We start from the raw sequence: 17,062 nt of genomic DNA, 5'->3' as shown, positions 1-17,062 counted from the left end.
ATTTTTATTTTTATTTTATATTCATTTATTTGTTTTTAATGATTGGTGTTTCTACCTCAAGATGAAGAATGATACTCCCACTTGTGGGTTTTATATGCCACCACGCCAATTCTAAAATCTATCCTTTTTTTTTCTTTATATATATACACACAACACTTTTGTGATGAGTCTTATATTTAATTTAAATTAATTATTTTCTGGGTATTAGCTATTGATTCGAAAATATTTTACTAAATATAATATTATTTAATTTTAGGGTTAATAAATATTCTGATTCTGTATTTTTTAATTTGGTTCGCTGTTATTTTCAATTTTGTTTATTTTATTCCACATACTTTCAAATCATCCGTTTTGATCCGTGTATTTTAAAAAGGCGATCATTTTGGTATTTTTATTTTTATTTTTATCTCATTTCTTTCCATCACAATCTTAGCATGAGTTTTACTATCTAAATTTCTTGAAATGTAGCATAAATTTGTAATAAATAATTTCCGTGGTGGATAAAATTTTGTAATGATTTAGTCCATGTACTTTCAAACTGGTAACAATTTAGTCCTTGAACTTTAATATGTAACAATTTAGTGTTTGTAATTTAAAGTTGATAACGATCTAATCCTTATCATGAAATTTTTTTTATTAAGTTTCTCGTATGTATAGATTGATAAATTAAAGATTGACCAAATATGTTTATAAATTATAAAAATTAAATTGTTATATGGTGAAATTTGACACTTAATTTTAATAAATTTTTTTACGATAGGGACTAAATTGTTACAAGTTAAAGTTCATAGATTAAATTGTTACTTTAGGAAAAGTACAATGACTAAGTCATTATAAAGTGAAGTTCGGAGACTAAATTGTTACTTTAATGAAAGTACGGTGACCAAATGTGTTTTTCAATCAATAAAGATTAAATAAACAAAAGTTTGTTTTAGTACAAACAAAAGCTTAATTGAACTTCACGGATGCTTTATTAGTACAACAATATGTAGGAGTCCCGATTCACAATATGTAAGAGTGCAGGTTTAAAGTAGGAATGTAAGATTTAAATTTATGATTTTTTGATTGGAGATATATATATCTTAATTCAACCCGTCACACGTGAGAATCGTTGGAAAGCACTGTTTCTAAAAGACCTACTTCAGATTTATTTATTTTAATTTTTAAAAGTTATCATAAAATTTTACAACTGGTTGGGACATTTGATAATTATTATATTTTGTTCTTTTCTTTTCCTTATTATTATGTTTTGTTCTTTTATGAGATTTTTTGCCGACAATATCTTGTTTACACTTTACTGTCTATTTTAAAATTCATATTAAAAATAATAATAAACATAAAAACAAAGTAGCTGTAATTTTTTCTTTTTGAATTTTATTTTGTTACATTTGACTAAGAATTTTAAAATCTTTTTTTGTAAGAATATTTTTAAATCACGAGAAACAAACCATGTGCAAATAAACAAACATAATTAAAACAGAATGACTATTAAATAAGGACATAAAATTAAATTGCTTTTGCCAATAGTTGTTTTCTTTAAGTATTTTGTGATATATATTAAATACTCAGGTTTATTTTACAAATGTTGTACTTTCTAAAATTCAACAAATAATTATCCGAGACCTCAAAAAAAAAAAAATTAATAATAAAATAACTATCCGAATAACCAAAATATCATCCATCGTAAGTTTTTATCGCCCTCCCATATAATATAAGTGACCTTTTAAAAATGAATGGTAAAGAAACTAACATAATTAATTAATATATATTACTTTTATTTAAGTACAAGTCTATTATTAACGACAACAAATTGTTCGGTCATGAATCATGATAATTTTTACTATCTATATAATTAATATATTAAAATTATCTTAAACTTTTAATATTAATATTAAATAGATTAGCGTGTACTTATTGTCGTTTTCTTTCCAATAGGTTCGATTATTTAATATAACTTTCTATTAACATTTTAATTTAATTAATTGTTATAAACTTTAATTTATTAAATGCAGTGAAATATATTGTATTTTAGTTAACTAGCTCATTACTTTTTAGTTAAGCTTGGTGGGTGGTTATAAGTTGTATGTTCCATTTGACAAATATTCAAATTGATTTAAAAATCGTCCATTGATTAATTTAATGAGATTTGAGAAATGAGTTTTACACCGATAATGTTATATTATATAATACCAATATATTTTTTTTAAACAAGTAATTATTTTTATCTTAAATTTTCAATTTCATTACATCGAACAAGTGTAATCAATTTTCCTTTATTCAGGCTCCCATAAGAACAATGATTATAAAAAATATTTTCACATACATTCAATAAAATTACAAATAGATGTCCTAATACACTATAAAAAAAATAATTATTAGAATAAAGATGGGACTTTTGTTGAAATTAGTAAATTCTTTTAATAATTCGTAAGGATTTGATTGAAACCTAACAAAAAAAAAATTAGTAGATATACTTTAACTATTGAACTATACTGACTTTGTATTGTTTGGAAAAAAAAAAACTGAAATTAAATAATCTAATAACATGGCTTATTATTTTATATATCTAACTAGACATGCATTTACTAAAAAAATCTAACTGAACATCAAATTCTTCTTTTGAGTTAAAAAATTGAAATCTTCATACATACCATGTGAAGTTGCACTATTCAACACAGCTCCATAAACGTCAATATTAACTAAAGACTTACCATTTTGAAGAGAAAATTTGATATTCTTACCATTACATTAGATTAATTTTGACTTGAAATCGGTAAAATTTATCGTTTGAATTTAAAAAATAAAAACTCATATTTAAATAAGTTGACTATTATTATTTTATATATCTAATTAGACATGCATTTATTGAAAAAAGAAAAACTAACTTTAACACAGTTCAAAACATCACATTCGAAATCCTCAACAAATCACAGATTGATACTCAAAATTGAATTAACCCATTAAAAAAAGTGGAAAATTGAGGCATTCCTCGCATTTGATTGAACATGGGGTGCACGCATTAGCAATTAACAAGGAGCCTTTTGCTTCAAGTTGGAGATGACAGGCGGCAGAAGGAATCTCTCCATTATATTCACTTTAATATCGCATATTCAATTTCAAACCGCTCTCTGTTTGCTTTTGACCTTCATTTCTCATTACAGGCCACCGATTGCTCAATTCTCCCTTCTGCTTTCTGTGAGTTCCTGCCCGCTCTTTGATGTATTTCTTTTTATTTTGCTCCTAACTGAATTCAAAGCATGTTTTTCTTTTATTCACTGAATTTTGGCCCCCATGGTCTGATTTGCTTTCTGGTTAAGCTCAATTTAGCTTGGATATTGGTTCTCTTGCATAAAGTGTAAGCCCCATATGCCTAGCGGAAAGTACCCATTTACTGTTATCTGCTTCAGTCACCCAATTACATGAATCGAGCCGGGGGTATATGTTTATGGGATAGTTACAGATTTCCCAAATCTGATATAGCAAGTTTGAATGATTTGAGTGGTGATGTGATATTAAATACTTTTTATTCTAATATAGTAGTGGAGTATATGTACAAGTTCAGAAAAAGGGTATCCTAATTGATTCTTATGTTTCCTATTAAAAAGTACTTTGCTCCTCAAACCTTATGTTCTTTGAATTAAAGATGTTTTTTGAGTTCATGCTTATGGTCAATTGTGCGTACGAATGTGTATTTGGCGTTCGATTTGGGATTGGCGAATGTGGAATAACCATAATATAATAACGTCAATGAGAACCTACTTTGACCTTTTTGTACGCAGAGAGTTCAATGGATTCGGATCATCGTCGCAAAAGAAATCCTCAGTATATTGCTGATAATTTCAGCTCATTGGATCAGGTTTTGCTATTTTATCCTGTCTGCTCAATTCATGTATAAAAACATGCTGAACAAATTCAATATTGTCTCCAATTCATTACCATTTGTGGTTTTGCACCTTTATTGAGATTAAGGATAGTTATAGCCTTTCCCCATGTGGCATTATGATCAAGAACAGAATTGTTTGTTTTCTAATTTTTGTGTGGTTTTCTCATTGGATCAGCTCACTGAAACTGCTATCTCTCCTGTTAACCTCCTTTTGTAATCAAATACTTGCATTTTTATATCAACTGGAATAAAGTAACTCATCATGATATAAGTTACAAGAAGTAGTTTTGTAGGTTAGCTAAGGAGGAAGCTATTAAGAATAAGGAAAAGCGATAAGAGTTGGTCAGGGAATTAATGAAATCTAAGAAGAGTTGTAGACCCTCTGGAATTTTGTAATCTGTATATGAAAACATCTCTTCATATATTCCTCTAATCTTCCATGCATTGTATGAACTTTGGTATGAGAGATGACGAGCTAGGGCATGCTAAGAGGAAAAAAATGGATGCAGTAGAAGCAAGATTACAATCCTTTGTGGATAATATGTAGAGGCTGCAAGTGGATGTACAGAGGATTCCGGCCATAAAGTAGCTTAGCCATGTTGTTAGAGGGAATGATGCATCCTTACTAAAGGGCTTTCCAATAAAGTCGTTGAGAAAACAAGTCAAGTGTTCTTAACATCTCCTAACCAACTCCTGCACGGAGGAGAGATCTCAATCTTCTTAAAAATATGTGGACATAACTATGGAGAATTTCTTGGAATTCCATTCTTTAGGAATTTGTCTAGATTGGCTCAACTCCTTATTTATCTTTTTGAAGTTATTTTGTGCATAGAATTTTATAAAACAGTTCATTCTGTATGCTATTCCTGCTGATATATTTGGAAGTTAGGCTTTATATTTTCTCTTTTCTTTGTTATCAAATTCACTGTACCCTCAAGCAGACATTCATACAACTACTTGCATACTGAAAAAACATGACACTCACTTCGTTCAGGTTATACATGCATTGAGACATGAAGGCCTTGAATCATCAAATTTAATTCTTGGTATTGACTTTACAAAGAGCAATGAGTGGACAGGTGAATCTTTCTTTATGTTAAAAATTTTTTACAAAGCTTATCTTTCACAAATTGCTAGTAGTTACCTTTTACTGACTGCAGGCAGGCAATCTTTCAGAAGAAAAAGTCTGCATTCAATTACCAGCATCAGACCCAATCCATATGAGCAAGCAATTTCTATAATTGGTCATACTTTGTCTCCTTTCGATGAAGATGGCTTGATACCTTGTTTCGGTTTTGGTGATGGTTGGCATTGGTTTTACTTATTTCTAAATCCTCTACATAAGTGTTAGTAATCAACTTTTCTCTTGCCTAATTACCTTGTTTTTAACTTCTTTTTCTGTAGCATCAACACGTGATCAGCATGTATTCAGCTTTTATCCTGATCACAGGCCATGTAAAGGTTTCAATGAAGCTCTATCTCGATATAGAGAAATTCTGCCATACCTGAGCTTATCAGGTTCTTTTGAACTTCCCAGTCAACTTTACAAATTTATTTTGCTATTTATTACCATTATTCGTAGTATGGATCATAATGCAGATCTCAATTTTTATATACTTTTTCTCCTTTACTAAGTGCAACTTCTCTGCTAATGGAGGTCTTGTGTTGATATATACAAGCCTGTCAATTAATAGCTTTAAAAACTGGAGCGTATTTGTTCTTTAAGTTGGGATGGTATCAATCAAATGATTACATCCCAAGGTAGTTCATTTTTCATGCAAGTCCTAATTGGTGCTGCTTATACAGAAATAGCACAGAGGGATCATTTATCTAACCTATCCCTATCTAGTGGTCTAGTGGATGAAGTTACTTGGGCTGTTCATTCTTCAAATGCCAGTGTATTGGGCTAAAATTTTGTGGCTTAATGGCATTTGAGCAGTTTTGTCGTATTGTGGATTGAGAGAAATTGAAGGATCTTTAAGAGCCCTACTAAAAGTACTGAAGAGCTATGGGAATATCATTGTTTTGTCTCTTCTTTAAGTCTCAAGTCAAAGTGTTTTTTTTTCTTTCCTGTATTTATTCCATAAGTATGGTATGTGCAAACTTGAGGTTTTTTTGGGGTTAATTTTTAGCCACATTGAGGCACTTTCTCGCATGTTTCATAAAGCAAAAATATGTAACATTGTGCTATTATTATTAATGTTTCTTAGTTAGGCTTATTTCCGTACTTGTTGATTCTTATTCCATGGCTTATCATTCACAAACCGTAAGTTGTCTGCCCATGAAGAACTGAAGCATTTAGTGAAATATATTTATTTACATTATTTGAGGAGTTTTGCATGCATTATATATTTTCCAACTCTTAAGGGTTTTCTGTGGATTATGTTTTAAAATGCTTTGACTGGTTAATATAATTTTCTTCTTCTTAAGTTATAACCGTCCCTAACGAATTACTTGAGCTTATTTATGTAGGTCCGACCTCTTTTGCCCCTATTATATATGCTGCAATGAACATTGTTGAGGAAAGCAATTGGCAGTATCATGTCCTCGTTATTGTTGCAGATGGACAGGTTGTTGGGATATGCTCTGTTTGTATAATTTCTTATTTTTCCATATTTTGTGTATAGTTTGTTCTCTTAAGTCCTAAAATTATTTAATATTGAACAGGTTACAAGATATCCTGACACACCACCTGGTAGATTGAGTTTTCAAGAGCAGGAAACCATAAACGCCATTGTTGCTGCTAGGTAAGACAATAACTTTTGTAAAGTTTAGTTGTTTTTGCGCTTGATGTCTCATTAACATTTGAATCACCAGTCATTATCCTCTGTCAATCATTCTAATCGGGGTAGGGGATGGACCTTGGGATGCTATGCAGAAATTTGACGACAACATCCCTCAGCGTGCATTTGACAACTTTCAGGTATCTAATTAATATCTCATTGAATCCAGATGCTTGGTTATTTTTTAATTTTATAAAATGGTCTTGAATATGGGTTTATTTTGCATTAATATTGAATATTATGTCGGTGTATTTTCTAATTTCTATTAACTCCGTCGAATGTTGTGGCCTATCCATATAGCACTTTGCCATGATTTTTTTCTTCAAGATCTGAGTTCACCATGTGGCTGGTTTTTGGAAATCAGTCTTTGATTGTGCTTGGTCCAGCTTGTAACTTCACTTAAACCTGCTTTTCTCTATTGGTCCAGTTTGTTAACTTCACAAAAATCATGTCCGAAAACACAGACACATCAAAGAAGGAAGCAGCATTTGCCCTGGCTGCCTTTATGGAAATTCCATTTCAATACAGAGCTACCCTCTCTCTGGAGTACTCAAAGTAAGCCAGGGTTTTCAATTCCAAATGAATTTACATTTACAGTTTCGGATTTGCAAAAATGACCCTGACTATTATGCAGGAGAGAATCTGTAAATGGCACAAGTACAAGGCCGCTGCCTCCTCCTCCTGAAGTCATTAATCATGACAATGCAGTTGCAAACCAAGATTTGAAGAACATAAATGCTGAAAAACCGAGTGCCTCAGCCGAATCGGTAACTTCACTTTCATTTATTTATGGACTTTTCTAAGAATGGGAAAAACAGGCATTTGTGGCTTTACAAATAATCTAAGAAAATTTTGTTGTATTTTCGGGTTAAAACTGGCATAGGGTTATGAATATAGGGAATTTTGGTGAACAAGCAAAAACTTCGATGGAAAGCTTATGAATTGAAACAGATTCTTGCAAATTAGGGAGATGAAGCAGAGGAGAAAACTGCATATAAAAATTATAAGTTACTCAGGCATTATACGAATATCTGATAAATTAGGAAGATAAATTTGTCCTGCTGAAAAGGCATTGAGTTGTGAGAGTATCTCATAAATCGAAACTTTTCTTTTCCTGTTTGTTTGATGGCTTCATTAATGTAATTTTTTAAAATTAACTTGTTCAAGGTATGCCCAATATGCCTGACGAATCCAAAGGACATGGCTTTTGCATGTGGCCATACGGTAAGTTCTCTACCATGGAACTTCTTCACACCGCTAGATTTAGGTTGCAGTTTTAGACTTATTACAAGTTCCTTTCCTCATTGATAGCCAAGTTAAGACAGCAAGTATATGCTGCATATTTATAGGTTGTATAAATAGTCCCATTTTAGTTGCTAATCTTATTAACTGTCTCCTTGCTCTGTTTCTATTGCTGCCGCCAAAGAATTGTTGCTGTTACTTCCATAGTATTGTTTCCTGCATGGCATAAAGAGATTCATTGTCATTCAAAGATTTTTATATTGAAGGAGCTATTTTGTATACCACAGAAACGTTAGAATTTTCATACCTTCCACATCAAGTATAATATCAAATGAAAGTTGGATGTTATGAATAGAAATCTCACAGCATTTTACTCCATATGATATTTCTCAAACTACATTGGAGAGGAAACATATAATAATGCTAGTTTGCGTTAGTATCTTGAATTGCAGCGGAAGAGAATGGATAAAAATGGGTTAGTTGTTACTAAAGTCATTTGAAAGTTGGAATTATGTGTGACGTATAAAAGCGTCAAGGAGTAGTATTTTCTAATGGAATGGAAATGTCTAATGGTTTTGTCCTTCTATTTTATAATGGACAGAAAATGTCTAATGGTTTTGTTCTTCATGAGTGAGGCGAGTGCCTTTGTTGCCATGAACAAACATTCATGGCGACTAAAATGCGCAAATGGCGAGCACCTTATCACTCGGGTGCAGGACATGCCCCTCGCCATAGGTTTGACCTGCACACTTGTGAATATTTGCCTACTATTTATTTGCTGTTCTTTTTCCAGACCTGCAAGGACTGTGGCGCAACCATCTCGACGTGTCCGTTGTGTCGAGAACCTATAAAGATGCGCTTGAGACTATATACCTGAGTTAATAAAAACTTCCTCGTTGCCCTTGAGGTATCTTATTATTGAAGCTAATTTACGGTTATATCATTAAATAAGGTACCCCTATCATAATATCACTCCCCAAATCTGAGTAAACTTGTGTAGGTTGGAACACAGGAAGAAGAACCAACTTTTATGGGTTGGGAGACAGCCTCTTTGAAACTGGAATGAATGTTGTAATCATTCTTTTGTATAAGGAACTGCATTGTAAAATTATTGTCTGAGAAGTTACACTGTTAGAGGATCATCCAGTTATGTTTATGTTAATACGAAAAAAGTCGAAAAAATGTTGCCTCTTCTGAAAATATTTTGTTGATTTTAGTATTATATATAAACTCACTTCATCTATACTGTTCGAACTTAGGTTTTCAAATGAGTTAGACCATGTAGTTCCACACCATAGTCTTTACTTGGCGGGGTGACCGACTCGACCCAACCATTCATTGGATAAAATCTGACTCTCCACACCTCGGGATTGATCCAATCTGTCTTATATTTGGTTTGTGGATACCTGTAGCATTCTTCCGAGTGAGTGAAGATTTGAGCTAACACACCTCAATTGATCAAGATGTTACTATCTGCCATTATACACCCTCTTATGAAATAAAAACAACCCCTTCAAATACATTGCATCAAGATCAGTGCAATTCATTTTGGGCCAAAAGTATTAGCATCCAATGGATGGGACTTAGAAATAGAAGAAGAAAGTTGAGAAAAAGGGCAGTGTACAAAATTAACAGCAATCAGGCCCCTGAAGATGAGTTAAAAGTTAAATGGTAAAAGCATGAAGAGGCAGCAGCATTTAGGTAAGAGCTTCCAAATGGAATATAGAAACAGAGAGAAGGACAAGCATGGGCAGAAAAAAGAGAAGCCACAAAAGAGAGAATATGAAATAAGAACAAATTAAAGTAGGAAAAAGGACAAACCAAATAAAAACTGTGTATATATATATATATATAATTTAATGAAAGAAAGAGAGAAGATTTATTTGGAGGGAGAGGGAGAGGGTCGGCGAAGGAGCCAATGAACGAAGCTTTGGAGTGTAGCAACATCAGCTCTATAGTGGTTTTGGGTAAACTCCAAAAGGTCTGACCATGTGAAATCAGGGTACTTTCTTGGCCCTTCTCTGCCCACCAAATCTTGTGGGGGTCTCACCACTTTATCATCTTTCGGGCACACAAAGAACACCAGTGACCTCCTCTCTCTCTCCCTGTTCACCACCGCCCTGTGCAGGCAGCTCTTGTACGCTCCGTTCGAGAGTGCCTGCACCACCGGTACCAACCGAATTATTCGAGGAGACTAGAATAATGTAGCTCATATGACTTAATTACGACATATCAATTTTAGATGAGTTATATATAGTTTGACACATGAACTTTTACGATTGTGGGGATAATTCCCTTTTTTATGGTTCTAGTTTCAAATCATTAAAATTCTCTCTCCACCACCGTTGGATGTAAGAGAAGTTTGACCCCTGAACTATTAAGGATTATCAGCTTTTTAAATTCTCTTTGATGGATCTAGCTCAAAGCAAAGCATTCAAATGATCTTCTCTCTCTTGTTTATGTTTGTGTCTTTGAATAGCGAGCATCCCGGCCCCAATTGGGTTTGGTTTGTCACGTCATGTCATGTCATTTTGATACAAATTATACAAAAGAGAAGAGTAGTAGAAGTTAAAAGAGGTACCATAAAAGTGTCTCCAATGTTAATGACCAATGCATCCGGTCGAGGCTTGACAGAGAGCCATGTGTTGTTTGCGAATACTTGGAGGCCTCCAACTTGGTCTTGATGGAGAATGGTTAGAGAAGTTGGGTCACAGTGAGGGCCAGTGCCGAGGGTGAGGCCTGCGTTTTGGCATGGCGGGTAGTAATTGCATCTCATTATTGAGCTTCCATCTTCGAAGAACTTCCTATAATGGAACCTCTCTACACCTAGGCTTATCGCCAGAAGCTCCATTATCATTAGAGCTATTCTGCTCATCTCCTCGCAGTATCTCTGATAAACCCATCTGTATATAACACAAACAAACATCAATCGCACGAGACTAAAACAGACATTTTGAAAATCGAGAGAATTCGACTTTTTTTAACTTTCAAGGTTGCTTTGAAAAGTTTTTAGTGACAGGTTCTTTGTTCAATTTCTATACTTTATAGTAAGTAATTAAACTTTCTAAGTTACACGTTTATTTAGTCCACCTACTTTAAAAAGTAGGTCAATCTCAATATCACTTTATAAATTATGTTTTATTTAGTCGATGTGTTGAAAAAAATGCTCTAACAGATTTTTGAACTTTCGACTTTGTGTCTAACTTTGTTTATATAGTACTTACAGGATAGGTCTGTCAAGTAAGCATAATGAAGTTAATTAGACTGAAAGACAGAAATTTAATTGATTTTTGACGAGTAAGAGAGAGAAATGAAAGAACGTTGACCCGGCGTTTTCAAAGTCGCGGCCCAAGAAGGAGTTGAAGTAGTCAAGAACAGGGAGATTCTTGGAGTACTCAAAAGAGAAGGTCTCCTTCCATGGGAGCTTGGAGGAGAACCGGTGTGCATGGGCGCCGGAATATCCGGACACTCTGCCGGGCTTCTTCCCGACGCTAATCTTCTTCACCGCCGGCATCTTGAAGATGGTCTCCACCTCCTCGTACGCCGCCTTTATCAGCTCCGCCTCCACCCCGTGGTTCGTCACCTGGAAGAACCCGTGCTTCCTGCACGCCGACCGGACCAGCTCCGCCGCCCGCGCCGTCGCCTCCGCATCCCCTCGCCGGAAACCGCTCAAGTCTAAAACGGGTTCCTGGAGCTCGTCGGCGGCGCCGGCGGGGGGGAGGTCGGCGTGGGGCCACAGGAACTCGGTGGGCAGAGTTGGCTGGGTGCTGCTGCGGAGCATGGTGGTGAGAATTGCGGTAGTGGAAATGGAATCCATTAGATTAGTTTAGTTTAGACGACATGTCGAAAGTTTGGAGCCAAAGGGGTCGAATTTAAATACAAGAAGGGGGGAGAAAATGACCCGATTGTGACTCTCAATGGCTCTGACTTCCAATCCAGTGTTTGATTTTAATATCTTTTTCAAGTTGGTGGCTACCATAGGAATTTTAGCATCCTCCTTTCTTGTGTAATTTAATAAGTTTTTAATTGGTTTCTAAATTTTCGAGGTTGTATACTTTATGATCAAGTAGTCCTTGCACGTATTTTACAATATTTTGAACTTTTATTTTTGTGTCTAATGTGTTATTGCTATCATTGATTTTGTTGATGTAATATTATTGGGATGATTTGGCACTTGCGTCAACACGTGAGCTTAGGTGAGCTGCGAATATATTGGAATAGCACTTGTATTGATGTGGTGCTTGACCACTTAACACTCCAAAACTTAAGTTACAACTTAATTTGAGATGGTGTCGAGCCGAACTTAGTAAGGTTGTTTACCTAGTTGTAAGGAGGTGAATCTACCTTTTATAGGCAACCTTAAAAAGTGCTACCTTGCCATTTCGAGGATATGTACTTGATAGTCAACAGATTTTTTTGTTGAAGATCGAGAGATTGTCTACCAACATTATCCATATTCTCGAAGTCGATCAGCATGTCCTAGCCTTACGCCAATCTTACCAAAAAAGAAATAGAATTTAAAGTGCAAAAATGAAAGATACACACAATCTTAAAAAGTTCATGGACCAAAACTTATAATTTAGGTAAGAAATATTGTTATGGTTTATGTATTACTTTTACCAAATATGATACTTGATAGATATATTTGATGCTGGTCAATATTCTAATATGGGTTGATATGACATGTCCAAACTTTACTCTATATGATATGTTTTTCTTTAACCTAAAGTTTTGAATTCAAATTGTGTTATCTTATTATTTGTCCCTCACAAATACATGCGTCACACCCAAAATAAAATACACGTTATGATTGCATAATTTCCAAGCCATTTATGGAAATTATTCTTTATCAAAGATATGGTCCAAACCTAAAACCAGTATTTGATGAAATTTTGAGAAAAATTCCCTGTAACAAGGGGAGCACAAATCTAAACGGTAACTTACAAATATAGTCAACTGTTACTCTTCTCTTATAAAATATAATTTTCTTTTAGTACAATAAACGGGTAGAGATTCAAACTCATGACTTTTTGATTGAAGATAGATGTATAAACCAATCGAACTATATTTTGATTGGCTCTCTTATAAATTTATAATTGATGTTACTCTTAAAAGTTGAATGGGATACCAAAAATTATTAAATATTTACATCCTAGTCGTGAGTTTAATCTAATTATTCTTATAGCCAAAACGAGCATAGCTCAACGATAATTGACATATATCTCGACGTGAGTTCGATCCCCAAACCCACATAGTGTACTAAAAAAAATCTAATTATTCTCATATGTATCACTATCTTTTTTTTTTTATGGAGTTTAATTGAGATAGGACTAACTAAGAGTGTGTTTGGATTTACTTTATCTAAGTAATTTTGGGGCGTCAAAAGTTTTTACTTTTTTAATTATCTAGAGTGTTCGGTAACAAATAAATAGTATTATTGAAATAATCAAACTGGTTTAAATTATTTTTTATATAATTGACTATACGGATTAATAGAGTCATTTTATTATACTTTAACATTTATAGTATCAGTTTTAAATATAATGTAATTAAAAAAGAAACAAGCAGAAGGAAAATAAAACGTTGGAATAACTTTAGAAGACACGTATACATTTATTTATAAATATTCAACCACTTAGATTTAAATTTTGCAGTGCTAAATTTTCTCAGATTAAAGAAAATAACTTATTAGTGAATCACATATATACTAATAGAAATTAATAAATTAATAAACCACAGGAGGTGCTGGCTACTTAGAGTGTGTAATTTGGATTAACACTTTGGAGGGCTAAAAACATTAAAGAAAACAAGAAAAATAAAATAAATCTAGACTGTTTGGTAAAAAGAAAAGATTACAAAAATTATTTTCTTTTTCTTTTTTTTTTTTTTTGAGTACAACAACAAAAATTATATTCATTTATTTGGAAGGATCACTTTAAAATTGACTCTCCCGAAAATTATTCTAAAGTAATTGAATGGGATGGGAATCACTTTATTATTTATTTATTTATTATTATTTTATTTTATTTTATTTTTTGAAGGGATGAGAATCACTTTATTATTATTTGACAGGTGTAGAATTCACCTTTTAAATATACTGGAACTAAATAAGGTTGTGATTAAAGTCACCTTTAAGGAAATATAATAAGCATTTTCAATAATTTTGTATAGAAAATATTTTAAGAAAAATACATTATTTTAAAAGTAATTAAAATGTAGGACAGGTTTAAGAATGATTTTAGTAAAAGAGATTAAGTGACAAGTAATTGTTATTTAATTATTTTAATATTTTGTTACACATCTTCCAAGTGATTTTTTCATATAATTCAAAGTGATCTAATGATTAATATTTGATTTTAAAATAATTTTAGAATCATCAAATTAATTGTTATTTAACATTATTTATTAAGTAATTATGATAAAAAAAAATCTCTATATGTATAACTAAAAAACCAATCTATTATAAGACATAGTTACATCAAAAAATTTTAGAGCGACAAATAAAACTAGAAAGAGATGGAAACTAAAAATTGAGGGAGAGATTAAAATATTTTAGAGAAAACATGAATAAAGTTAAAAGACATTTTAGAAAGAGAAAATAAATAAATTTTCTCAAATTTTAAGATGAAAATAAAGTGTAATAGTAAGACAATTTTGAAATTTAAAAGTAATAACTATTTTAATATATAATTTTCTATTATTTTTTTTTACCAAAAATTACTTAAAAAATCACATCATAAGTGATTGGCACGAATCAGTTGAATAGTTTTTGAAGTTTTTTTTTGTTAGATCCAAACCAGCTTACGCATACCTCGACTATTCATGGATAAATCGTCGGATCCTACTATATTTGGTTGACAAGATAACTCGTGGATATTAAATCATAAGTAGCTGGCCACTATGATTTGAACTCATTTCTTCTGGATGTTTTGCTATTTACATTGATACTCATTGATCACTTGAACCATCTCATGATGGTTTAAAATAGTTTTGAAGTTAAAAAATCAGCTTTGCAAACTATATTTATTTTAAAACACTTCGACATTGGCAAAAAAAGCTATAATCATTGCTGAAATCATTCTCAGACATACCATCGTAGATTACAAAAGTATAATTTTTTTTTCAAAATAATATGTATGGTACACACATATTTATTTATTTATCTATCTATCTATCTTTTTAAGTCCACGGGTAATAGGTAATTAGATCCACTTCAGCAATGCCATTTATTTTTATAGGATTATTCATTCATGGGAAAACCTTGCGGCAATTTCTGTCGTTTTCCTCAACTTTGCTTATTCCCCGGACCCAAACTTTGAGATTCTTTTTCACAATATTTCCAAATATTTCCTCTCCTAAATTAATTTCAACCTCAAAATTTTAAGTATCATAGAATTGTAATTTTATAAATTAATTTAAACCTAAAACCTTTTAATTTCATGGGATACAATCATAAATTTGTTTTCTAGACCTAACGATAAATGTCACGCGGGCTACAAATTTGAACTGCGTACCAATCATGATGCAACTCAACCACATTGAAAAATCCTGAGATAAAATTATAAACTTGAGTAGCAACGACCTTCTTAAAATTAAACTTATATAGCAGTTAGTTGATGAGTTATGCGATGTATCACATAAAATTATAAAATAAAATATAAAAGGAAAAATCTAGTTATAGAGATTTTTAAACCCAACTATAAAAATATCTAAACTTAGCCCCAAAATCAATCTACCCATTAAAGACACCTAGGGTGTGTTTGGGGTGGCCAAAATCATTTTTGTCACGGTCAAAATCACTTCTATTTTCGTTGTTCAGATTTGAAAAATTAAAAAATTGATTTAAAAAAAGTTTAAAATCACTTTAAACTGATTTTTAAAATATCATTTGGAATCTTGGAGGGTGATTTTGAAAAATCAATTATACTTAATCTCTTTATTCAAATTCACTAATTCTATCATCACTCCCGAACAAACTTTTAATATAAAGAATGTTCAAACTCAACCGTATTAAATTGGTCTATTAGTTATTATGTGGTAAGTAAAAATGCCCCACTCCATTACAATACTTTTTTAGTACAATGTGTGGAAATGAAAATACGAACTCACAAATTTTTATTCGTAAATAAATGTTTTAACCAATTGAATTATTTTAAAATTAGGTTCCCGCGAACTCACTTCTATGTTTGAAAATTTTGAGGGAATTAAAATTTTGAAGGAAGTAGCAAAAGTTGGTAAGAAAGTACATAACTGTACATTTGTGAATTTTTTTTTTTTTTTTAATTTTAATAGCATAAGTAGGAAGGTGGTACAAATGAGGCAGAATAATACAAAAAATAATAATTAAAAAAAATTAGGAGGGCAAAATCGTACCTTTGCTTGTTTATTTGTTTCCATCTGCTGGCTGCATCTACAGCAATATCAGTGTACTTTGTGTTTCTGGCCTATTCATAGACAATGTCTCAAACCACAACATTTTCTTTTTCTTTTTTGTCCCTCTCTCCCCCTATTGCTCAATTAAAAAATATATGGTAATTTTACTTTTACAGCGTAAAAAATCTTATCAACGATTAGATTTAACTGTGGTAATTGAAATTTATCTTTTGAAAAAGTGATTTTAGTTGAGGCTGAGTGATTACATTTTATGTTGTCATTTTTATTTTCTGGTGCTTTATTTGTTTCATTAGTAAAATTTCAATTCATGAGATAATAGAATAACGGTTAGAGTAACATATATACGTACGTCTCTAGATTTGAAATTTTATTCAACGATATAGGACACTCAAAAATAGATGAATTAAAGTAATACGTAAAAGTTTTCTAAACTTGAGTCGAAAGTATACAGAGATAGCAAAATCTCTAGAGTAATTTATTGAACGTGAGGCAAATTTTTGCAATTATGAATCTATGTTGTTTATTTTCTTTTTTCATTTGTAATTTGTAATTGTTTATGATACTATTTTTTTGAGTAAACTTGGATAAATATTTGGTATGATTCCTATTTTCTAACTTTCTTTCCATTATTATTATGATTATTGTTTGTAGCTCCCCTGAAAATAAAATTGATTATATTTAAATATCTCACAAATCTTCATATTTCTTACCAAAAATAATTTGTTTAAAATTATAGTTCTAAAAAATTATCTCCACCTTA

At 31.9% G+C, this 17,062-nt stretch overlaps 2 protein-coding genes across 3 annotated transcripts; one reads left to right on the top strand and one right to left on the bottom strand.

Moving 5' to 3' along the window:
* Nucleotides 1-2,964: 2,964 nt before the first annotated feature.
* Nucleotides 2,965-9,151, top strand: RGLG3 (Copine (Calcium-dependent phospholipid-binding protein) family). 2 transcript variants are annotated; one of them, XM_022276950.2, is made up of 13 exons: nt 2,965-3,195; nt 3,780-3,856; nt 4,878-4,962; nt 5,044-5,181; nt 5,288-5,401; nt 6,356-6,453; nt 6,551-6,630; nt 6,701-6,806; nt 7,094-7,221; nt 7,301-7,433; nt 7,834-7,890; nt 8,702-8,815; nt 8,909-9,151. In XM_022276950.2, the coding sequence occupies exons 2-12, from the start codon at nt 3,788-3,790 to the stop codon at nt 8,783-8,785; spliced, it is 1,092 nt and encodes a 363-aa protein (XP_022132642.2). In that variant the 5' UTR covers nt 2,965-3,195; nt 3,780-3,787; the 3' UTR covers nt 8,786-8,815; nt 8,909-9,151. The 2 variants fall into 2 exon arrangements, with proteins under 2 accessions (XP_022132642.2, XP_022132641.2); XM_022276949.2 differs by having other exon boundaries at nt 2,968-3,195; nt 5,044-5,187.
* A 421-nt stretch (nt 9,152-9,572) lies between these two features.
* Nucleotides 9,573-11,946, bottom strand: LOC111005453 (gibberellin 20 oxidase 2). Its single transcript, XM_022276951.2, has 3 exons — nt 11,235-11,946; nt 10,490-10,811; nt 9,573-10,066 (listed from the first exon to the last, which is right to left on the bottom strand). Exons 1-3 carry the CDS (start codon nt 11,723-11,725, stop codon nt 9,788-9,790), a joined length of 1,092 nt encoding a protein of 363 aa, XP_022132643.2. The 5' UTR covers nt 11,726-11,946; the 3' UTR covers nt 9,573-9,787.
* Between the last annotated feature and the right edge of the window lie 5,116 nt (nt 11,947-17,062).

The sequence above is a fragment of the Momordica charantia genome (assembly GCF_013281855.1).
Source record: "Momordica charantia cultivar OHB3-1 chromosome 1 unlocalized genomic scaffold, Mcharantia_2.0 BLBB01000001.1, whole genome shotgun sequence".
Lineage (NCBI taxonomy): Eukaryota > Viridiplantae > Streptophyta > Magnoliopsida > Cucurbitales > Cucurbitaceae > Momordica > Momordica charantia.
Note: the sequence above shows the minus strand (reverse complement) of the source record. Positions and strands in the feature narration are given on the sequence as shown.

Bases quoted from the DNA above. Each gene is read 5' to 3' on its own strand.
- RGLG3 (XM_022276949.2), top strand. From the start codon at position 3,788: ATGGATTCGGATCATCGTCGCAAAAGAAATCCTCAGTATATTGCTGAT. The intron at 5,188-5,287 runs GTTGGCATTGGT...CTTTTTCTGTAG, and splicing joins TTGTTTCGGTTTTGGTGATG to CATCAACACGTGATCAGCAT. The intron at 7,891-8,701 runs GTAAGTTCTCTA...TTCTTTTTCCAG, and splicing joins CTTTTGCATGTGGCCATACG to ACCTGCAAGGACTGTGGCGC.
- LOC111005453 (XM_022276951.2), bottom strand. From the start codon at position 11,725: ATGGATTCCATTTCCACTACCGCAATTCTCACCACCATGCTCCGCAGC. The intron at 10,812-11,234 runs GTCAACGTTCTT...TGTTATATACAG, and splicing joins CGCGACTTTGAAAACGCCGG to ATGGGTTTATCAGAGATACT. The intron at 10,067-10,489 runs GTACCTCTTTTA...CCGGTGGTGCAG, and splicing joins ACATTGGAGACACTTTTATG to GCACTCTCGAACGGAGCGTA.